This window comes from Danio rerio, chromosome 21, assembly GCF_052040795.2.
Source record: "Danio rerio strain M-AB ecotype USA chromosome 21, GRCz13ab, whole genome shotgun sequence".
NCBI classification, from domain to species: domain Eukaryota; kingdom Metazoa; phylum Chordata; class Actinopteri; order Cypriniformes; family Danionidae; genus Danio; species Danio rerio.
The window spans coordinates 26,415,165-26,440,209 of record NC_141041.1 but is presented as its reverse complement, the minus strand read 5'-3'; the positions used below and the strand labels follow the sequence as shown (position 1 = coordinate 26,440,209).

Genomic DNA, 25,045 nt, shown 5'->3' with positions numbered 1-25,045 from the left:
AACATACTTTAATTGATAACAGTTGTGAAACAAATAAAAATGTAAAAAAAATAATAAAATAAAAAAAACAACTCTAAACTTAATTGCAGTATCCACTCGTACAGTAGTGATTTTAGATGCACAAAGAGTTTTGTTATAATACCGTATAAGAGTCGAAGTTTCACAGATCTCATCTCATTTGCTTTTTCAGTGCAAGTGTCAAAAATGTCCGTTTAGCACACCTTCCCTGAAAGAGAGTATATAGTGCTGACTGTCCTGGTGGAGTGGCTAAATATGGGGTGCCTGTGTTGATGCCCCTTTTCAAAAGAAATTTATGCCTCAATGCTCAAGATGCACCTGCTTTGACAGGGCAAGTCCATGCCCATTCACCACTGGCGGCCAGCATCACCCTGGTTCAACAGCATGGATTAATCTGACTTGCACTTTCTCTGGCTTGTCACAAAAGGACAGCTTAACTCCCCACGCTCACGCTTCCTCTTCAGCAAATACATGTAGGAACACATAAAAACTGCAGTGAGGTTTGCCGCAGCTCTACCCTCTGGCAAATGTGCTGCGTGCGCACTGAACAAGATATGATTTTTAATTTTTTTTCAAAAATGAAGAATGTGGGGTGGTTGCAGAAAAAAATACAGTGGGCAGAAAGGGTGATTTCTTATTTTGACTAAAAGTAATTACCTATTACTTGGTTGCGTAGTATTTCCTAAAATATTTTTGTCATTATTAATCATTTAGACATTTTTTTTTCAACTATTGTTTTCATCTGAACGACTGTGCAATTAGCTTTATGCAATTACCAATACTGATGCTTTTAAATAAAAAACAATGCACAAAACCATGACAAAATTGTCCATGTGACTTTTATTTTATAATGTCTTAAGTAGCAATTCAGTGACTTTATGGGAGGGAAAGACCACAATTTAAATGTTTTTTACTGTATCAGTGAATTAATCATTCAGACCAATAACGTGAGCAAGATTAACTGATTTTTAAAAAAAAATCAAATAAAAAAACAGACATAAATCAGACATAATTTCTCTCATAAGCAATACAATTAGGGAACAGATGTCAAGATTTTCCATACAACCAGCTTTGGTCTGTTTCTCCCCCAAAGCTATCACATGGCTTCAAAAGACTGAATAAGGGACATAAATTGTATAGATTATTTTTATGATTCAATTTGTCCCTTTTTGGAGCATGAAAGCTCAAGTCTGTGTTCAATGAAATGCAATGAAAAAGTTAAAGGAACGAACTTAAAAATATCCACAATAATTAACAGCACAACCGATTTCTACAAGGTTTTTAATTGGTTTTTAAAATCAGTCAAAAAAATCTAATTTTTACAGTTATTTCAAATAATTTTGATTAAATTAAAAATACATATCTTAAATTTTGGTAGTCATATTTTAAAAATTTGGTTTTCATTTTTAAAATAATTTTTCCAAAAATACTTGAAAACTGTTAAACTCTTAAACAGCAGACTATAATTAAAATTGAACAAGTTTGATGTCAGTGTTCCTTGCAGCTTGTATTAAATAGTATTATTAAGCTTTTAAAACCTTTTCTCTGCCTTAACTAGGCATGAAGCTAATCGTTTTTAAGGTATACCGCACTTTGGAAAAGTCAAGGTTTTAAAACCCCCAAAATCTTTGGATATTATTAATTATTATTATTATTTTTTTTTTAGGACAACTGTATCACCAGCAAAAAAAAGATATGAAAATATCCCATTTTAAATAGTAATAAAATCTGTTTTTTTTTTTTTAACTAATTAAGACAGCAGAAGTCAACGATTTGTTTGAATTATTTAGCCTAACATGTTTACGGTTCCAAAATATTTTAAGTTTCCCAAAATAAAATATATTGTGTTCAAAGGAGAAAAAGTTCTTGTTTTTTACCCAAACATTTAAAAATAATATATTTTAGAGCAGTACTCACAATACTGTGAAACTGATATTTTTATCCAAGGTTATCATATCAGAATCTTATACCGGCTCATGCCTAGCCTAAACCTTACAAGTCAACGTCTAGTTCACATGATATGTCAACTTGATCTGTGTCGTGTGCAGTCACATGCACAGTCAAGAAAACACATGTACACACAAAAATATCCCAAAAAGAGCTCTGCATGTTTTCACACACAGTAGCGTTTATTGATTTGCCACACGGTGGGCTGAAAAACACAATGTAAGCTCTGTCTGAAGCATATCGTCTCAGCTCAATCTAGCAGTGGGCCAGATTAACAGGCTTCTCAACGAGAACACAGAAAGCTTTCAGCACATACACACAGCAAGATGCTGACTGTGCATGAAAACTGGAAGGTGGCAATAGTTCTGTTCAGCCAGCTGTACAAATGAACTGCATGTACCCACAGTGCCACTACAGATGGATTTAATTCAATCAGGGCACTTTATTCTCACCTTTTACCTGATGTGAACTGGGATATCTGTAGAGGATGAGACAGCCGGGATTCAAAACAGAAAAATCAATGATAAGCAGCACTTGATGGTTTATGGTTACAGCCTGAGGGCAGGCAGATGTAGAAGCACTCGTTCTAAGGTAGCATTAGTATGGAATGTCTGATAATAGTGATTTCTGAAATGGCATAATATGCTTAGCACCTCTTCCCACACAATCTTTAAGAGAATGAGCTTGATAACTGACACAAGGTTAAAATGATTCATAGGGGAGGATAGTTCATCCAAAAAATACTGAAAACCTGCAACCATACAGTGTTTAATTTTCTAACAATGGAAGCCAATAGTTGAAGGTTTTAAGCTGTGTTCAAAATATCTTTGTTAGTGTTCAACAGAATTAAGAAACTCATAGAGGTTTGGAAAGACCTGAGGCTGAGTAAATAGTGAGTAATTTTTCACTTTTGGGTAATATATCCATAGAAAAATTGTTAGAGTAAGTTCCTGGATAGATTAGTTAAAATACTTTCATTCATTCATTCTTTTCTTTTTCGGCTTAGTCCTTTTATTAATCAGGGGTCGCTACAGAGGGATGAACCGCCAACTTATCCAGCATGTGTTTTACGCAGTGGATGCCCTTTCAGCTGCAACCTAGCACTGGGAAACACCCATACATTCTCATTCACACACATACAGTATGGCCAATTTAGTTTATTCAATTTACCTGTATTGCATGTCTTTGGACTTGTGGGGTAAACCGGAGCACCCGGAGGAAACCCACGCAAACAGAGAGAACATGCAAACTCCACACAGAAATGACAACTGCCCTAGTCGCGGCTCGAACCAGCGACCTTCTTGCTGTGAGGCGATCGTGTAGAAGACTACCATGTTAATAAAACTACAGTCTAACTGGGTAAAATATACAGAGGGAGAACAGGGTCTCATAAACTGCAAAAAAGGTTATTCCATTTGTATATTTTTAATAGTTTCTTTTAAAAACATTTTTGGTCAGCTATTTGGAAGTAGGGTGGCGTGGTGGCGCAGTGGGTAGCGCTGTCGCCTCACAGCAAAAAGGTCACTGGCTCGAATCTTATCTTTACAATGAAGACAGTAAATAATATTTGACTAGATATTTTTCAAGACACTTCTATACAGCTTAAAGTGACATTTAAAGGCTTAACTGGATTAATTAGGTTAACTAGGCAGGTTAGGGTAATTAGGCAAGTCATTGTATATCGATGGTTTGTTCTGTAGACATGCAAAAAAATATAGATAAAAAATATGCTATTTTTTTCCGATAGTCTACAGAACAAACCATGTGTCTTGAAAAATATCTAATAAAACATTATTTACTGTCATCATGGCAAAGATAAAATAAATCAGTTATTAAAAATGAGAAATGTTTAGAAATGTGTTGAAAAAAATCTTCTCTTCGTTAAACAGAAAACAGGGAAAAAAATAAATGGGGGGCTAATAATTCTGACTTCAACTGTTATATATATATATATACTGTGTATATATATATATATATATATATATATATATATATATATATATATATATATATATATATATACACACACACATTTATCTAAGTGGCATTAAATAGGCTCTATGCAGGATTAATAGGATTGTCTCTCATCGTTTAGCTATCAGGATTATTGTCTGTTATCATATGTCTTATGAATAAATATTATGTTGTATTTATTTCATAATTTACATTGTCCTGTTTTTATTAATAATATTAATTTATCAAAGTATTAATATTCACATTTTAATATAAAAACGATTTCCAAAGCCTAATTTGTGTAACTATAATTCCAATGACAATTCATTAACATAAAAAATAATTTCTATTTCGATGATTTCACCAGTATGCATGGTATATACATTGTGCAGTATCTACGCCGGGTACGTAATGCACAATGGTTTTATTTCGCATGTGCTATCTGAGGTGTACCATATTAGCCAACAAGCACTGATTTTAAACTACCTTATACAATAAAATGCACCATAAATTTTGTATGAGTAGGGACCTGGTAACTATTGTTCTACAGCAAAAACTCAAAGAAGAGTAAACAATACAATGCCGTCGCGCTCTTCTTTATAACGGTAACGTTACGTCTTAAAAGTTGCGACAGCTAAAGTGCTTAAACTTTTCGCTTAGCCCGGACTTAACCAAACTCTGAGAAAATGACACGAATGCAAATGAAACGAGTTTTCGGAGTCCAGTACCTCATTGGGACCCTCCTGCAGCACGTCAAGCAGGTTTCCTTTAGACAAGGATGCGATCATTCTTCTGACTTCTCATCAAGGTGAGCGGAGGAGCGCGAGGGGAATAATGGTACCTTCCTTAAGTCAGAGAGAGCGTTTTAACCGCATGTCGCAAAAGCTGAAGTAAACAAAGGAAACCAGAGAAAACACCTCAGCCAAGGCGATGGCCATATGTGCCCGTTAGCTCGAAAGACCTGAAACAGGATACGAGGTGGACGCGGATGGCGAGAAGTGATGCGCATGCGCCCGCAGCAGCTGCTTTGCGGTCGTCATGGAGACGCTTTTACGCTGACTTGGGCTGTTTTACTGCTTTGGCTTATTTCTGCAGTATTGGGACAGTGGCGCGCAGGATATATAGCTGACTTTAATTAAAAGACTCATTTTAAAACAGCGGGATGCTCTAAAAACGCTCTAAATTAAAGTTAAAACACTGTATATTATGGGATGCCACACACTGTAGACCTTCGTTCTCTAAACCAACATTACACAACCACACATGTGTAAAAGTGATAACGTGAAATCTGAAATTGTGAAGTCAGTTTACTGGCTTCATTGTGTACAGCCCCATTATACCACATCCTTCCTGTCTGCTCATGCATCCTGCTTCCTACACTTTCTTTTTTTTTCTTTCTTTTTTATATAAAAATAAAACCTTTAAGAATTATTCTTTTTAAAAACATATTCACACTGAAATGCAACACATTATAACAGTATACAGATCTACATCTACAATCTGGAAATATGCTGTCTAGTTTTCATCAAATATCTGTCTCCCCCTGCTGTAGGAAATAGAGTAATGTAAGTGTAAATAATTATTATTTCTTTTAAAAGGTATTTATTACTTTTGTGACCATTTTGGTTATAGTGGGTATCCTGGCATGACATTTAACCAATGAACATTTTATTTTTTTAATAAATTATCAATACTAATTTTACCATCCTTCAGTTCGTTATGTTATCATTACAGTCTATTAGTCTCAAAATGACAGTCCATCTACAAATGAGAATTCTGTTATCATTTATTTAACTATTACTTGTTTCAAGTTATTATGGGTTTCTTTCTTTTGTTAAACACAAATGAAGATATTTTGAAGTAAGTTGGAAACCTGTAACCATTGACGTTCATAGTATTTGTTATTCATACTGTGGAAGTCAATGGTTTCAGGTTTTTAGCTTTCTTTCTAAATTTTCATTTTGGGTGAACTATCTTTTTAATGGAAAACAATTTAATAATATCCTTTAGTTTTTTTAATCTTTGGGTGTCTTCAGTTTAAGGCACTTATACGGTTAAATTCTAGAGAGATACTGGGAGGTCAGTTTGACCCAATAAGCGAATTGTTAAACTGTGCACATTTTATGAGGCAAAAAAACAAATCTGGTTACACGGCATATAGCTGATACATTTTTCTTTTAATTAGAATATAAAAAATATTTTTTTCTTGCTTCCTTTTATTTTAATGACCTGCACAAAACATACCTATACTGAAGTAAACTCCAGCAAGAACAGAACCTTTTAGCTGAAAGCGGACATTTTTTATTACAAAATCTAAATTTTAAAATCTATTAATAGATTAATTTTCACCCTTCTCTGCAAAATAGTGGAACTCATCTACATCCATTATTATTTATCAGTTAATATTTAGTTTTTAATCACTTTTTAGGTTTATCTTTCTTCAGAAACAAACATTCAGAAAAAGCTGGTAAGTTTCTGAAATGCGTTTGATTTTACACGAATGACCCAACAACAACAAAAATACTAATATTTAGCAACATTATTTAAAATATAATACACTATTAAAATCCCCAAATTCTGTTTATTATAATTATAATATTATAGCTCTGCTGTTGGTAAGATTTAAAACTAAATAATTTGCTTTTATTGTAATTTGTTGCACAGTATGCAGTTACAGCTACATCTGAAATCTTCAGCAATCTCATAAACAGCACAATGTGGAAATTTAGAGCCAAAATGAGAACAGTTCACTTGGCATGGGCCGGTATACAACCACAATCAGGAGATCAATATAAGAGAGATACAAAATAGGGAAAATAAAAGCTGCATCAACTGCAGAAATAAAAAAGACTAACAAAACAAAGAAAGGGGTGAGTAAATTACAACTGTGTACGACAATAAATAAATTAAGAGCATTACAGGAAAGCTATCTAAATCAAATCAGAGTCAATACCATAGGTCAATACACAACAGTTCTTAATATAGTACCAACACATGTTTTGTTGTTACACATATGGAAAGATTTGAGTAGTGAGTCAACTTTAATAAGAAAACGTTGAAAAGTAGGGATTGAAGCCATGCATTTTTGTTTATGTAGATATAAAAAAAGTCCAAACAAGATTAAAAAAAAGTTGAAGATAAATTCTTTAGATTTATGTGCAGATTTTGAGTAATGACAAATATTTTTCTTTAAACTAAAATATTGTTCAAAGGTAGAAGGGGTGTTTCAAATTATGATACAAGTCGAACTAAAATTTCTGAACAAATTCACACATACAAAATAAATGTATTAAAGTTTCATCATCCTTACAACAAAATGTACAATTACTCAGAATATCAACATATTTGGAAATAAATGCGTTAGCTGAATATATTTTATGCAATATTTCACATGGGATTTCTTTAGTTTTATTAGGAAGAAAATATCAACAACCAAGCTTTTCTCCAGTCTATATTGCAACCCAATGGAATCTGCCTCGCGGAACAATAAGATTTCCTTGCTGAAGAATAAGATGAATACGTTACGTTTATTATACATTTTTTTATTTACGTTTCTATTACATCACAACCTGAAATCCTTATTACATGACAACCTAAAAATTACACCTGTCTTCTAAAATGTCGGTGTTATAATCATAAGGTTATTGCACCGATGGTAAATGCAGCATCTTGCTGATAATAATCAGCCGCTGGATGATGGAAACTCAGCCAAGTTACCAAACTCCCTAGAGGATTTCATCGCATAAGTTACTGTTCAAAAGACTAGCTGGTGTCAACTTAAACGTCAGCTGAAGCTAAAATGTTGTACCTTTAAACACAAGCCGATTCGTTAAACACAATCTCATCAGAATCGTACCTACTTAGCTTTAGCATTCATAACATGTTAACTCAAACAAACGATTCTTAAAGTTTGAACGATCTTACCCTGGGTTTCTCGCGCCGTCTTGACGATATCATCAATACGTTTTTCCATCCACTTTCATATAACGAGCTATAAATCTCCACCAGTAGAAAGTAAATCACAGACGCAGACTGATGATTTTACGCCAGTTTTAGTTTCTATGGTTACCTGAAACAGAGGCACGTGCGTGAAACAGCCATTGGTTTATTAGTTGTGTCCACACACAAAAAAAGTGTCCACTAACAAACATTTGAGCGAATGCTGATATAACAGAGCAAGCGTTTTCAACCATCACTTTTGTGATTTAAAAAGCTAACTTAAACCTTGATTGTTCCTTTTTTATTAGTGGTCTTTGTCTCCCCCTGCTGTCCCAAACATTTATCAGTTTTTTCTTCGGTTAAAAATTAAAGACTGATGGACAAGTCAATAATAGCAACAAATAATACCTTGACTCCAAGTTGATCAGTTGTAAAAGTGGCAGAAGGTCATCTGTTGAACTGCATCACAATCATCACAAATACTGCTACTTGAACCCGCAAGGACACAAGATTCTCATAGAAATCAGTCAAGTTTGGTGAAGGAAAAATCATGGTTTGAGGTTACATTCAGTATGGGGGCATGCAAGAGATCTGCAAAGTGGATGGCATCAACAGTATCAAGATATTTGTGCTGCCCATTTCATTACAAACCACAGGAGAGAGCAAATTCTTCAGCAGGATAGTGCTCCTTCTCATACTTCAGCCTCCACATCAAAGTTACTGAAAGCAAATGTCAAGAGGCTCCAGGATTGGCCAGCCCAGTCACCAGATATGAACATTATAGAGTATGTCTGGGGTAAGATGGAGGCATTGAAATTAATCCAAAGAATCTTGATGGACTCTAGGAGTCCTGCAAGAATGCTTTATTTGCCATTCCAGATGACTTTATTATAGTTAGTTGAGTCACTGCCGAGATGTATGGATGCAGTCCTCCAAGATCATGGGAGTCATGCTCAGCATTCATTCTTTTACCACTGCACTATGACTTTATATTCTATACTGTATATTATTTCTGTTAAGTGACAGTACTTTTGACTAAGCTAAGTCAGACCTTACTGTCCTAATTAAATAATAAAAAATCAGGGAATGATCACATTTTATTTTGGTAAAATAAGCGTTATCTAGAGGCCTTTGCCTTTCATCTAAGCCACTTCTTGTACCAAATAATCAACTAGATGTCAAGTTATTATTTGTTGTTCCTAACACTTGCATAGGCCACAAGACTTTTGTCAGGTAGTGTAGATATTTTGAAGATAGCAAAAAACATTTAACTATGTAGTTCCATATGAAAAAGAAAACATGATGGAGGTCAATAGTTACAGGTTTCCAACATTCTTCAAAAAAACTTTTTTTGTGATCAACAGAAGAAAGAAGTGCAAAAATATTTAAAACAAAGTTGGAGTAAATGATGACAGGATTAAAATGATTGGTAAATTATCCGTTTGAAATCAGAGGTTTAAATCAAAATCGTACAGTTATTTAAGTAAATCACATGTGACAAATGCTTCGCTGTTGTACGTTTGTTTATTAATACAAAAAATGAAACAAATATTTGCACAATAACAACCATATAGAGTAACAAAATTTAAAAATATATATAAATTTGTCAATAATTATAAACCTTATCAGCTTCCAATGTAGCGTTTTGCAGAAATACAGCATTGATAGCACATCAGGCTCACTGCATATTGAAGACAATATTGGCAATCTGACATGCTAGTTACATGATAAATGTTGACCACACCTGCAACAGAGTTTGAGTTATCAGCTGATTTGAATTATATTTCATACAGTTCAAAAGAAAGTCACAGTTCAAATCATCTAAAAACAAACAATTTACAAAAGAATATACACAAAAGTGATTACAGAGGATCCACTCACCCAGAAAAAGTTTGTTCAAGCATTTCTAAGCACCTTTCAATAGTACTTCTCTTTATCTTTTCCTCCATTGCTCATACATGCAGAGCTTATTTTTTCCTTGTATGCTTTTTTTTTTTTAATAATTCATAAATACGTGTCTAGATACACATCCAATGTTTTACTTGTCTAAACGGTCATTTTTCTGTTTGTACATAATTTCTCAGTGCTGCATTCAATGTAGATATATTTGCAAATACACATTAGCTTCCAAATAGTGCTATTTTATTTTCACACAAGTTTTAATTTAACGTTATCTTTTTATTATCACAAAATTCATGTAGATATTTCGATTTTCACACCGCAACACAACCTACTGATGTTTCAAGGGATATAACTCCACTTGGCACATACACACACACATACATATTTGGGCACCTTTGCTATTACATAACATAAATTACATGGATTTTGACAAAAGGGTGTACCGGTACTTAAAACGTTAATTTCTTATCGCCCGTTTATTTTTTAATTGTAAAACAGAACAAATTGAAAGCTATGAAAGCTCATTGCTCACAAGTTTTGTGCTAGGTTTCTGTTTACCATCAACTTTTTTAGAATATTCTGTGAAATTTAGAAAGTCCACACTTAAAAAAAAATATATTTGGTGTTTGTTTAAAGTACTTATTCAAAATGAGCTAAAACAACACAATTCTTAAGGTTTGGGACAACTTAATGGGGTATATGCACACAGACTTTTCAGCCCAGCCAACCTCAACACTTCTGGTGAACTGTCTCTTCATTATAAAATTGCCACATTTAATGAAGTTTTACAAACTAATTTTGAGAGGAGCACGTGATATGATTGACTGCAGCTGGCCACTCATCTACACTCATTAGCTAGCCAATCAGATCGATCCAAACTCACTATAAGTAACCTAGCAAAGAACTACTCCCTTATCTTCATTTTCCCGAAGTAACCCCCCATCCACCCCTTCTCCTCCTTTCCTCTTTTGCCAAGGGGGGCTCTCCAGAACACCTGATCTCGTACTCCCCTCACATGCTCTATGGACTTGGCGGGAGCCCTGGGCTCAACTATTTCCGAGCTCAGGGTTCTCTCCCGTGACAGCATGCCAAACCTGCTAACTTGCTAACAAGTTGTCAAACAGTATCTAAGTGTGAACTCATGAAGAGTCTTATTTCTTAAAAAAAAACAGTGATCTTCCCTGCCTGATGCATACAATGTAAAGTGGGTCTCAGATCGGACAAGCAGTACTGCATTACATTCCATTCTCCCCCGCCATGTCTTTACAACAACTAAAAGAATGCTTAAGTCTATTTAACTGAGTGTATTGTAACTACAGTGCAACATCGAAGTTGTAAAAGGAACTTTATGAAATTGAAAATAGTCACATTAAGCTTTTACCAGAAGTTTATGATTGGCTGAAAAACACTAGCTGTGCATGTAGCTCATTGTTTTATGTTCAATCCACAAGTTAAGTTAATTCCTTCATGGTGTCCCAACACAAACCAATTGTGTGAAACTTAGCATTTTTTTACAGCGTATGCACTTGTTCCAAACAATTCTTTCATGTTGTCCCAATATAAATCGGTTAAATTAACTTAAAAATTAACTGTTTTTACAATTTTAAGTGGATTTAACATAAAACAATTAAGTTGTTCCCAAAACACTCAAGAATTGTGTTGACAGCTCATTTTACTTTAAATAAGTCATTTGAACAAGCAGCAAAAATCTTTTTTGAGTGCATTGGGTTTGGACTGACTAAAATATTGCAGTGAAGAGTAAAACAATGGCAGTGGGTAATCGAGAAATTTTCAGCTTCATCGTGTAGTTGTTTCAGTGATAAATATGCAAATACATAAAACACAAAGATATCAAAAAGATATGTACAGGTTGCATATCCTGTCAAAGTCAATTTTTTAGCTAGATGTCTCTTTTGTAAGTTAATCTGTGTTAACAGATGGTTTTTACAATTCAGTCCCTCCAGTATTTGGCGAATACAATGATTTTTGACATCAAGAAAATAACAGTTTTACAAGATTTGTGTATTTTCACAGAAAAACAGAGGAATTTAAGTAAACAATGCCATATGTTTTGAGAAAAGCTACTGTCAAAAATCTGTAATTTTAGAATGCAAATGTCAAGAGGAACTGAATTTTCATCTACATTCAGTTTGAGAGAGAGAAAAAAAAAATCAGGGATATGCATCAGTTTTCCATAAAACAAAACAAAGTTTTCAAATGAAAATGTTCCTATATAACCATAACTGTGATACATTCGTAAACTTGCAGTTGTCATATGTGTGAATAGTTAAAACACTGTAATCATGTCAGTAAATGTGAGTTGTTAAAAAGTTTCAAATTGAAGATACAATTCCTGAAAAAATGTACACCTGTTTATCACTGTTAAAATGTTTTAAGGTTAACACAGTTATGTAGGCAGTAATGAGCACCTTGTGACTAACACTGACTTTAGAATTACTAGTATTGGTGGAGAATTAGACACCATTGTGATTAAAGTAGAAATTAACTGAAGCAAATATCCTGCCAGAAAGAAAGTTTCTCTGTCTGCAGTTTGGAAGCAACTGTTTCTGCCCAAGTCATCTAGAAGAGCCTGGGAAATAGCACCTACTCACTAGAAACGCATACCAATACTTTATTTCATATTTTAAACATATGTGGAATGACCATCAGAGTGGTCACATTAAAAACGGCAGATAGTTTACATATAGCAGCCAATAAAAACAACCACTAATGAGGCATCTATGTATATACATGTATGACGACAAAACATATGAATTAGTGCTCCAACTAAAATATAAAATGATCTCTCTTACCCTGTTTTCACATCCTGGAAATTTCCAAGTTTATTCCACTCTGGTAAATACTGTGTTGGTAACACAAATAGACACACTATTTGGGGCTCATAAAGAAATTGCTCACCCAAAAATAAAACAAATTGCTGATTATTTTCTCACAGTCACGGACAAATTTTTATGAAAAACTAAAAAATGCACACATTGGTTGAGTTTTGCAGTCCAGTTTTAGGTTATGACATCTTACAAGGAAGGTTGGATACTAAAACCCAGCGCTAATATAAATATATAGGAATGCAGATTTCTGTGTTTCAGTTTGATGCCATTTAAATGCCTGGGCTATTGATTGAAATATCATGCGCAGGAAGTATGAAATGTGCTTTTTTATTAAGAACTCAATAAACTAGATTTTCAATTATTAATCATAATGAATATAATTTTAATATGTTATTAAACCTGCTCACTGCATGAGCACAACTCAATTGTTCTAACTATGCATTTGACGTATGAGCAGCTCGCACATGTGCTCTGAATCCTTTTTGCATTGCTTAGTTTGTCCACAAGATGTCAGCACTGCATCAGACTGTTGTTTGTGGTTTTGTGTTTGAAACATCTCATGATAGGTCAGAACATTACATTAGTGAGGAGAGATGTCATGGTTTTTGCCAGAGAATGCAAATATGGGTATATTTCGGACAAGTAATCGGTAGAATTTGAAGCTGGTTTGTAGAAAACAGACTAGTGTGCTGTCATTAATACTGTTTCTGTTATTGTGCATTAAATGATTGTAGTTGTGTTATGTGGCTGATTGTTTTATGTAAACTTGTTGATTATTGTATTTATATTCACTTATACTAAAAGGTTTTAACATATTGTTGTTAAACATAACAATTGTGTGGCAGAAGTGTGTGAATATAGCCAGCCTCCAATGGTAAAAAGTAATTAATTATATTTTTTATAATCACACTTTATAAAAACTGCCTGCAGAAACACTTTGATTGACATTCTTCCTTAGTACATGTCATCAGAGGGGGAAAGCCCTGCCCATTAGTGATGATCTCTCCCTCATTAGCATAAACAGCCCAGAGTGAGAAGCAGCCATCCACCATTCAAGCATTTTGAGTTTTAAAATGCACAAATGAGCACTGTTGTCTCCATAGACTGCCTTCTTCTGAGCCATTTCTTTTGACATTTTCAGTTTTTCACAGAGATAGCATTCTTCCTGTTTTTAAATCTGCCGCTATGCTAAAGCATAAGCGTTTGTAGCTCCGTCCTCTTTTTAAAATAAGGCTGGTAGCACAATCTCATTTGCATTTACAGCAACAGTCATTGAAAGATTGATACAGTGAGTAAATAATCAGGAAGGTTTCATTTTTGTGTAAACTTCCAATGAACATGTGTCTTCAATACAACTTTAAACATTGTTTGCTCATATATATATATGACCAAACCATGAAATAGAAACCGTGAAATAAAAATGTTGTATTATGGAAATAAAAAAAACAAAGCCTAAATAAAAGTGCAAATAACTTCTAAGCCGCACCATTGCAACAATAAAAAAACAAAAAGTGCATTTAATAATGTAAACTGATAAACAAAGAGGCAAAATGGAACATTATCAGAAAACAACCTGCAGGGGGCCGATCTGTGTCTTTGCACCCAAATTTCACGATCTGAAGACGTGCACGGCTCGAACCACATACTGGCGGCAGATGGGACACTCGTTCATTCGTTTTCCACACTTGCTGCATGTGACCATGTGTCCACACTCCAGCAACACGCAGTCAATTGGAGAGTCCATGCAGATCTTACACAGGTTCTCCTCCTGTCCGCTGGGCTCCGCAGGATCAGCTGGAGGAATGGTGACAGATTCAGCATATGCGACAAGTTTATCATTTTAAAATAGTTCTAACTACAGCTTTTCACAATAATAGTGATAAAACATACCTGCTTCTGTATTTGTATTTGAAACTAAAAGTAAAAGAAAGAGCAAGGATGTCAGTTCCAGTAAATTTCAAGTATAACAGCAAACAGATACTGCAGCAATTTAGGCTACATTTCTACCTTGTAAAACTACAGTGTACTGAATGTGTTGTGTAATGTATTTACTTTTATTTTCATATTATGGACACTTCAAACTTTTAATATATTGTTTAATTTAAATTCTTTTTTTATTACTAAAAAGTCCTACTATAATGTTTTAACTTAATAATGTAACTTATTCCAGTTTTCAGTGTCACATTAACCTTTAGAAAACCTTTTAAAAGGTTGAATCTCTCAGTTATTAGTGTTATTCTGGTACCTGCTGGCAATTTCAGTAATTATCTGACAAACTCTATTTAACTGACTTGGTGAGCCGTCCTAGAGTGACTGAAACCCTCCAGCAGCCGGTTCTCCAGATAAAGGTCAACGAGACAAACGTTTCAACCATTGCCATAGAAGTTGGTCATTTCAAATGTATAATTTCAAGAGTATTGCATCTTTATAATGTCACAAGACCCTTTCACACATACATACTTTTCTGGAAAATGTTCATTAACATGCATTTTTTTTACCAGTAAAGTTATTCTGGTTATTTTATAGATATTTACTGATATTATAGAGTGAAAGAAGCTACTGACTTATTCAAGTCTCCCCAAAATACTGGGTGCCCACTAGGGGTGTCGCTAGACTCCATTTACAAGGGCATGTGCCCCAGTAAAGATTGCCAGTGCCCCAGTAAATAATTTCAGACATTATTTACTTTAAATGCAAGTGTATTTATTAAGAGTGGTAATCTCAGAATAAAGACGTTATTCTCTATGTGCATCCAAACCAACGCTGGTGAAAGCCATGTAGTTTTATCAAAAAGCAAACTGCACGCAGAAAACCATACTCGTGCCCTACGCAGCGCTTCTGCTGAACTGACGTGCTACTCTGTTCCCGCTGAGAGTCCCGGTTGTTGATATGCACGTCGAAAAAGTACGCACCACTCTTGCACTGTGAAAACGTCATAAAAGAGGTGTCGGCATGCAGTGAGTTTTGCAAATTGACAAAACTAAAGTTTAAATATTATGATGACTATCCTAATTTGACAGCATGGCTCTTGATAGATTTTTTTACTATGAAGTAGAAAGCATGTATGATTAGTAAGAGAGGTAAAACTTAATAAATTCTTGACCATGTGTCAAGTCTAAGACAACAGATTCGATAAAACTTTTTTTTTGTATTCTATAGTATTTAATACTAATAAAATTAATATTTATGCAGATTTCTAAATGATCTTAGCATATCGCTTCAGTTGTGTCTTTACATTGTTTTCCAGTTATTTATTTAGAAGAATAATTGTATGATGATGATAATGGGCGAAGCAGTGACGCTGTAGGTAGTGCTGTCGCCTCACAGTAAAAAGATCGCTGGTTCGAGCCTCGGTTGGCGTTTCTGTGTGGAGCTTGCATGTTCTCCCTGCATTTGCGTGGGTTTCCTCTGGGTGCTCCGGTTACCCCCACAGTCCAAAGACGTGCGGTATAGGTAAATTGGGTAGGCTAAATTGTCCATAGTGTATGAGTGTGTGTGTGAATGTGTGTGTAGATGTTTCCCAGGGATGGGTTGCGGCTGGACGGGCATCCACTGCGCAAAAACTTGCTGGATGAGTTGGTGGTTCATTCCGCTGTGGCGACCCCGGATTAATAAAAGGACTAAGCTGACAAGAAAATGAATGAATGAATGATGATAATAATAATAATACATTTATTTATAATTACTTATTTTTTTGTATTATTAATCAAAAGACTAATAAATATACAGTGTGGGTTTGAGGGTGCCGTGCCCCAGTAGAGCTTTATGTCTAGGAACGCCCCTAGTGTCCACCAAAGACAAATGCATGAAATGAAAGCATAATGCAGTTTTAACAATTGACTTTCATAATATCTGTTTGTGAGGGCGTTCATGCAGACAAACATACCCAAGTTGTGAAGGTCTTTCTGATCATTAAAGAGGTGGGTGACCTTCTCCATTAGTTCCCATTTCTCACAGCAGCCTTGATAGTTCACAAAGTTGCGTGCCAGGATCTCCTTTAGCTGCCGCACACTGAGGCCTTCGATGTCCTCCACGCTGCTCAGATCTGACAGAGAGGCTCTTCTGCTGTGCACCAGCGTCTCCTCACTGTCTGTCGACTGCATCAAGCACAGTTATAATAAATGATATTACATAATAGCATTAGAAAATGCAACGATCAATTCAGATTCAATTCAATTTGATTCTGAGTCACAAGCTCACCACTCAATTGAATCTGATTCAATTTGATTTCAGCAATAAAAGATTGAATACAAATGCTATTGATATTTCTAAAAATGATCAGTGAATACTCTATGCAGTACAGGCTTACTGGAAATATGTGCCTCAGCCTCATTTCTGCAAAACAAAAAACATGTTGTTTCGGGAATGTTAAAGATGAAAAATCCACTAAAGAGCACTGTCTACATTTTTGCAAATGTAAAAAAATTTGAGTTGTACATTTTGTTGAACGTTTCAGATACATGTCCTTCTAGTACATATCCATGAGAAGGTGGAGCTTATTCAGATCACAGACCTGAACCTTTCCTTAAACCCAACCAATAGCATTTTATTAAATTTAGCTTGATTTTAAATAACATTTACCTCTTTGGTGTTGTGAAAAGAGCTGCATGAAAATAATCATTTTTGTCAATATGTCCCATTAAATATCATTATTGTGAAAAAGAACCACATTTCTTTATATTACTGCCCTGCAGAATTTATTTTTTTACATTGAAACTGAAGACAAATTAATTTTAAAGTATGTTTTTGAGGTTTCACAAAAATGTAGGCCTAAGCACGTATTTTAAATGAGGCTGTGTTCATATATTTCAGGTGCATGTTTGTATTTAAGGTCCCATGAAATTAAAAAAAACATTTAGTTAGAATTATTTAGATAGTTTTTAGTTTGTTAAGACTAATTAATAGCTGGTGTGCTCAAAAACAGTCACAAAATTCAGATATACAGATATAGAGCAAACGAACTCTACATATGTTAATAAAGCTAACTATTCAGACCAGAGCAATGCTTTTGTTCTTTTATTATTTGATTAAAAGTAACAGCATAAAATGTGAGTTATTAGGGTCTGCTGTCACTTTAACATATTATATACTGATAATGTCTCCTAGCTGCCTTCACATTAGATGCCATTATCAGTTTACATGAATACTCAGCAAAAAGTGGATTTCATCACATAATTCTTTATTTGAAGGATCAAATTGCAATAAGCCAGAAAAAGTGAATCTTTCTTCACAAACCAACACTGAATCAACCACCACCAAATTATTAAAAAAAAAAAAAACAACTAATGAGAAAAGCTTTTTTTTGTCTAGCAATACTGTTGTTACATCATTTACATTTAGCAGACACTTTTGTAGGGTCAAAGAGGCATTCAGCAATTTTTGATTCAACAATTATACTAAGAGAATCCCACATTCTGTGACACAGAAATATCAACTGGCCCAGTCAGGACTCAAACCAGCGAACTTCCTGCTGTGAGGCGACAGCGATATCCACTGCACCACCGTGCTGCCCCAATTCAGGCTCAGTTATGGATTTTTAACTTGGCTGAGACTTGCTTTTGCTTGGCCCAGATTTGGCCTGTGTTTAGCCCTTGCAAACACAGCCCTTGTTTAGCCCAAGCAAAAGTTGATTGTGTGGGCCAGAGCTGGGCCAGAGATATTTTGCTACAGTATGTGGGATGTTCACCCCGTGTTCGCTTGGGTTTCCTCCAGGTGCTCCGATTTACCCTAAAAGTCCAAAGACATGCGCTATAGGTGAATTGGATAAGCTTAATTTTCCGTAGTGTATGTGTGTGAATGCAAGAGTTTATGGGTGTTTCCCAGTAATGGGTTGCAGATGGAAGGGAACATATGCTAGATAATCTGGCGGTTCATTCCGTTGTGGCAGCCCCTGATTAATAAAGGGGATAAGCTGAAAAGAAAACGAATGAATAAATGAATGAATTGAATGAGCCTGAACTGGGCCATATATGTCACGACTGCAATGAAATTGATAAACCCACGAATCATTGTGCTTTAGGCATGCTATGGGCGTGCTTTTTCTCAAAGCGACTTGATTGGTAGAATTTTTTTTCTTTATTTGAAAATAATAATTTATTTTAAATGTGGGTCACGATAGACCAAACTTACAAGGCCCACATATCATTTACTAACATCTGGGCCAAAAACTACATTTTACATCTTGCCCAAGCATTGTGTGCCGCCTTAAAAACGGTGCTACTTCTGCCAAACCAGGGCCATGTTAGGCCCACGTGATGTATGCCAGTGCTGGATGAATGCCTGCTCTGCCAGATTTATGCCAAATCTGAGCTGGGCGGTGGGGGTTGTGGGGGGTGGGGGGGTGGGGGGTATTATATATGGAGAAGAGGTGGTTTGTCAATCTCATTCACCTTTTTAGAAAGATATATAGAGTGATTGTAAGAAAGTGTCTGATGCAAGTGATGCAAGTGTCAAAGCATCAGAGAGATTAATGAGTGTGTTTTCTACAGGTGGTTTTGCCAAGCCCAATAACCTGTGTGAGGCACACTCAGAATATTAGTAACATTCATACCTCTTCCTCATCATCTTCATCCTCTTCCTCACCCTCTTCTTCTCCTTCTCCATCTACAGCTCCATCCCCTCCTTCTACCTCTTCTTCTTCTTCTTCCTCTTCCTCCTCCTCTTCTTCCTCTTCATCTTCCTCCTCCTCGTCTTCATCCTCTTCCTCTGTGAGGGCTTCAGATTCAGCTAGAGGAGGCTGTGACGGCTGTGAGCGGGACTGTGCGCCACCACCGCTGCTGCCTCTGGGAGCCTGTTGATCCAGCACCAGCTCCACCAGCTCCTCCTTCTCTCTGCACATCTGCGTGGGGGTTTGGTGCAGATGGAGATAGTCGCGCAGGTCCTTCACCTTCAGCCTCATCAAGTCTGCCCGCTCAAAGAAGGTGCAGTGAAGCCGCTGACAGGTGAAGCACATCCGCGGATGGAGATCAGCCTGCACCGAGCAGCGGCCGCAGAAGCTGTTCTTGCAGTCCACGCAGACATGCTATACGATAAACAAAAATGGACACATCTGTGAGAACAATGGAATAAAATAATAAAAAAAAAATTTCTGGGCTTTTTGGGTTAATAGATATGGATGTTTTTTATTTACATTGTACACTGAAATAAAATTAATAATTGGATTTACAAAATGTTTTAAGGTAAGATGTTGCAAACAAATTATATGGGCTGAATTTAAACAAACAAATAAAGTTGAACATTACTAAATTTTATCTCTTTAAATTCAGCCAATGCAAATTGTTTGCTACAGTTTTGCAATTTTCTTTTTTTCAGTGAATATATGTACAGTTAAAGGCAAAATGACTCTCGCCCTTCTGTAAAACTGTAATTGTAAGTGATGTTTATCAGACGAAGGAATTGCCCACAGTAATTCCTACAATATTTTTTTTTTTGAAGAAAGTCCCTTGACTTTAACTGTACATTTATATACCGTACATATACAAAAACATTTCACAATTTGAATTTTTTTCCTGTTGTGAATTGTGAGATAAATCAGCAATCAACAATAAAAAAAAAAGATTTGAGATATGAAAAAAAAAAAAGAAAAAAGTTAGAATTGTCGGCAGATGTCAGTTGTCATAGTTAATTCTGTAGGAAACTCAGATAAAAACTCAGAATTCAAAGAAAAACTGAAATAAAAACCATCAGTCAAAATTGTCATATAAATTTCAAATTGACAAATAAAGAGAAATGAAAAGTTTTTAATAAGTTAAAAGAAAATAGAAGCGAGATGTAAACTCAAAATTCTAAGATTTTTTTAAAATGAAGTTTCACAAACTAATTTCAAAAGGAGCACAAGATATGATTGATCATGGCTGGTCTCTCATCTGTAATCCTTAGTAAGCCAACTGGATTATTCCAAACTATAGGTAGCCCATCCAGCCTTATCTTCATTTTTTAAAGAATCCCCTCATCCACCCCATCTGCCCATTTTTTCCTTTACCACAGGGAGCTCTTAAGAATGATCTTGTAACCTTTTACATACTCATTGACCAGGCGGAAGCCCTGACCGCAATTATCTCTGAACTCAGGGTTTTCTCCCGGAACAGCATGCCAAACCTGCTAATAGTGTCAAGCAATATCTAAGTGTGAACTCTTGAAAGCATTTTAATTCTTCGGTAGAAAAAAGAAGTGAAAAGAAAACAGAATTCAGACAAAAAAACTCAAATTATTCTAATATTTTTAGAGCTGAACAAAAAGTAATGCAGATATAAAACAGAGAACTGAGAGGGGAAAGAATTGCAATGTAAACTTGCAACGGCAAGAGAAAAGTAAGAACTGTTAGAGAAAGTTGGAATTAACTTGTTAGTATACAGCTTTTATTTTTGATTCTGTGGTAAACACAAAATAAAACAGAACTGTGAGATTAAAAATTCACAACTATCTTTTCTTTTTTTGTTAATATGACAGAAACAATCTTCCACAAACAGCAGAGTCAATCTTAGCAAACGTACCGTTCTTACAGTGTCAAACTGGCCTCCGCAGGCCTTGCACAAGTGTTCAGGTGGTGCTGGAAGGGGGCTGGAGCCCGAGTTCGTGTAGGCCTGGTGCCATGAGCTGCCGTTTTCTTCCACGGTGGCGGTGATTTCCACACAGAGCAAATAGCTATAACAGAAGCTCTGCACAACCCATCCTGCCCAGACAACACAATTATTCTAAATTAGTCTGGATTACTGTATCTGAGCCATTTCCCTTTGCTATTAAAAGGATAACTCGCTTTTTCCAACAAAAGAAGTGTAAAGTGATCATTTTAAGCCCAATCAAGTCATATAATGGCTAAAGAAACACTTTAATATGGACTAGTCAGTGTAAATAGTACAACAACAGCAGAATAAATGACAAATGAAGTTTAATATTAAAAGGTTTAAGCTTCGATCACACTAGAGTTTGATAATGCAAAATTCTGTTTTGCTGCGCTGCGAAAAAGGGCAAGAAACAAGATTATTAGGCATTAAAAAAGCGAATGATTGCTCCATGTTTTAAATCTCTGTCCAGAGAGGTCATGTTTTGATCCCTGGTTGGTCTCACACAGTCAAGTGATGCGATTTCGCACTTTCAACTTTGTACCGCAGCAACCTGCGAAACTTAACGCATGACCCCGCGTTTCCGGTCTGACGCAAGGGTTTTTTCACGCTCTCCCCGGTTTCCTCCCACCGTCCAAATATGCTCTTATTTTAGATAAAACAAGCCTAAATCTTTTTTCTTGTCTTACTTTTAGGAAGTTCACCCTGGCCTTAGCAGCAGGGGAGTTTAAGATCGACCTGAGCTCAATTTCCCCTCGCACTCCGAAAGGGGGGAGCCCTAGGCCCTAGGATCCCTTGAGCTCAGGGCTCTCTCCTTGGACAGCATGCCAAACAAGCTACGTAAATCATGAGCTAAGTGTGAATTCTTGAAATATTTGTCAGCGCAATAGTCTAGAGCAGGGGTCACCAATCTCGGTCCTGGAGGACCGGTGTCCCTGCAGGGTTTAGCTCCAACTTGCTTAAAAACACCTGCCTGGGTGTTTCAAGTAAACCTAGTAAGACCTTGATTAGCGTGTTTAGGTGTGTTTGATTAGGGTTAGAGCTAAAACCTGCAGCACACCGGCCCTCCAGGAACAAGTTTGGTTACCACTGGTCTAGTGGTTAGCACGCCGATATATGGTGCAGTAACACGTCAACGCGTCCCGAGTTTGAATCCCTGCTCGAAGACATTTCCCAACCTTACTTCCCCCCTCTATCTCGCACTTCGCTTCCTGTCGTATCTTATAAAGACAAAAAGGCCAAATCTTTAATAAATAAATGACAAAGATACATCAGTACTAGAAAAACCATGTCAGTGCACATAAAATCTTCATTTTATGGTCATTCTAACTTATTTTTTTAAAAAGTCTACAATGTTGTACTCTGGTTAAACTTTTAAACAGAATTATGAACAGGCTATAACTCCGTAAAAATAACCCTGTAAATTTGCAGTTTTCCCTATTTTGTAATTCATGATATTATTTTGGGTGACATGGTGGCTCATTAGTTAGCATTGTTGCCTAACAGCAAAAAGGTTGCAAAAAGGTTTGAGTCCCAGTTGGATGAGTCAACATTTCTGTGTGGAGTTTGTTCTCCCTGTGCTTGCGTGGGTTTTCTCCGAGTGCTCTGGTTTCCCTCACAGTCCAAAGACATGTGGTACAGGTGAATTGGTTAGGCTAAATTGGCATTAGTGTATGAGTGTGTGTGTGAATGAGTGTGTATGGGTGTTTCTCAGTACTAGGCTGCGGCTGGAAGGGCATTTGCTGCGTAAAACATATTTTCCTTTAGCTCAGTCCCTTTATTCATCAGGGGTCGCCACAGCAGAATGAACCACCAACTTATCCAGCATTAGTTTTACAAAGTGGATGCCCTTTTGGCTGCAACCCACTGGAAAACATCCATACGCTCTTACATTCACTCATACACTTCGGTCAATTAAGCTTATTTAATTCACCTATAGTGCAAGTCTTTGGACTTGAGGGGGAAACCGAGGCACCCGGAGAAAACCCACACCAACACGGAGAGATCATACAAACTACACACAGCAATACTAACTGAGCAGGGGCTCAAACCAGCGACCTTCTTACTGTGAGGTGACAGTGCTAACCACCGAGCGAGCCACGGAGTCGCTCCGTAGAAATTGTTAATTAACAGAGAGTTTTTTAATCACTATTTTAAATGCTATGTTATTTTTTATGTTTAAACTTTTACACTGTAGTGTAATTTATTATTTTAATAATTGTATGTGCTTTTTCATTTTTTGGTATTTTAAATCATAATTTATTTCAGCTTTAGTAATTTTCATATTTTAACAAGTAATTAAATATTTCATACCATATGTATATTGTATTATGTATTGTTATATATTTTCATATTTTCATTTAAAGCTTTATATCCTTTATGTTATATATATATATATATATATATATATATATATATATATATATATATATATATATATATATATATATATATATATAAATAAAAATACAAACTGTACATAGCAATATTATTTTAAATAACCTAATCTGGATTTCAACAGCACGTGTGCTTATTAGGGTTATATATCATAATCAGACATGGACATAACATTTAAAATGGCCAGATCACTTTGGCCCAGCTCGTTTTCCAAAAGGTAGCAATGGTGAAGAGCTCTAGTTCTGGGTTTTCTATTGGGAATTATTATTGAGCTGCAATAATGCATCTAATATCTATGCATGCGAGAAGTCAGTGAGCTGTCTACCTAGACAACCTGGTGATGATGTGCGCTTGTGATGCTGTCTAGGTAGGCAGGTCTCTGGGTTTTGAGATAGAGCCGTCCAGTATCTTGCAGAATATAATTAAGCACACTGAAAGCATTATTAGAGGACTCACCTCAAATAGCCGTTGCCGAGTCCTATAATATCCATGATATCTGTGTTTAATGAGGACGCATAAAAGATAAAATACTATATGAACGAGCACGTCCTGTACTGTAATATAGGTGAAATCGCTCTGCAGTTCTCCCGATTTACGCAAAGATGTATGACGTCGGAACGTGTTCACGCGAGAAAAGCCGGCGCCTTCATAAACGAGGGGTTCTCTCGGTGTTGCCATATCCACTGATTTAAGTCCTTTTTTATTTTACATTTAGAAAAAAAACTCAAGTTACAAACTAGCACCATTGTTAAACATACAGCAGTACTTTATTTTTCTAAGAGGAAGCTGTTTGAATCTCTGATTGTGTGAGAAAACTAATTTAACAGAAGTTAAAAAATAAATAAATAATAATAATATATATTACAACAGTTTGAGAGAATCTTGAGGCATTTTAGCTGCCAAAATGATTGTAAAGAAACTTTCCAGTTATTTTAAAGGTTTGCTTCTAATTTACTCTCAATAAATTAACAGTGATTTTAAAGTGTGCTTCATGGTGATTCATAAAATGTAACAAGCGTCATTCACCATTTGAAGAATCAAAAACATATACAGGCAAAGCTAGATTACTCCTGTTTTTCCTTACAATATGGGAACAACCATTTTGTTTGGATGTACAGACTGATAATTTTGCTTCACAGATGCACAATGTACCATCAGGAGCCACATGCATTGCTGACCTGTTTTTGTTTTTGCTCTCAAAGGCATTGACTTTTAGTTTCAGCAAAAAATCTTGGTCAACATTTTACTGTAGAAAAAAGCTCACCTTCATTTTGAATGGCTACATGTGAGTAAATTACAAACAAAATGTCATTTTGGGGTAAACTTCCCATGACACCTTGCATTCGTTTTTTATTTATTTAATCAATTTTATTTTATTGTTTGAACATTTACTGTATAACAGAAAGATACATTTGATACACACCATTTACAAAATTACTCATTTGAATATTTACAATGGTGCCAATAAAGACCGAAAAA

General features: G+C 35.6%; 2 protein-coding genes across 13 annotated transcripts in view; both read right to left on the bottom strand.

Annotated features, from left to right (window-relative positions):
* The window catches only part of dixdc1b (DIX domain containing 1b), a 53,847-nt gene extending 45,674 nt beyond the window's left edge, over positions 1-8,173 (bottom strand). For 6 of the 11 annotated variants that reach the window (XM_087301343.1, XM_087301350.1, XM_087301344.1 and 3 more), the window contains exon 1: positions 7,843-8,173. In XM_087301343.1, coding sequence (XP_087157469.1) covers positions 7,843-7,875 — 33 coding nt within the window. In that variant the 5' untranslated portion in view covers positions 7,876-8,173. Of the gene's footprint in view, positions 1-4,646; positions 4,894-7,842 lie in introns of those variants that run through there. The other 5 variants (XM_087301340.1, XM_087301345.1, XM_087301341.1 and 2 more) reach the window with 1 other exon arrangement.
* A 1,189-nt stretch (positions 8,174-9,362) lies between these two features.
* Positions 9,363-24,174, bottom strand: zgc:171740. 2 transcript variants are annotated; one of them, NM_001109726.1, is given in 6 exon segments: positions 13,901-14,402; positions 14,499-14,522; positions 16,495-16,705; positions 19,159-19,629; positions 21,101-21,279; positions 24,023-24,057. In NM_001109726.1, coding segments are annotated over 4 exon segments (822 nt in total). In that variant the 5' UTR covers positions 19,561-19,629; positions 21,101-21,279; positions 24,023-24,057; the 3' UTR covers positions 13,901-14,217.
* Between the last annotated feature and the right edge of the window lie 871 nt (positions 24,175-25,045).

Excerpts from the sequence above, each read along its gene's own strand:
- zgc:171740 (XM_087300349.1), bottom strand. The coding sequence starts at position 19,560 with ATGTGCTTCACCTGTCAGCGGCTTCACTGCACCTTCTTTGAGCGGGCA. Across the intron at positions 16,706-19,158 it reads ATGAAGATGATGAGGAAGAG|TCGACAGACAGTGAGGAGAC; the intron begins GTATGAATGTTA and ends TGCTTGATGCAG. Across the intron at positions 14,403-16,494 it reads GAAAGACCTTCACAACTTGG|CTGATCCTGCGGAGCCCAGC; the intron begins GTATGTTTGTCT and ends CCATTCCTCCAG.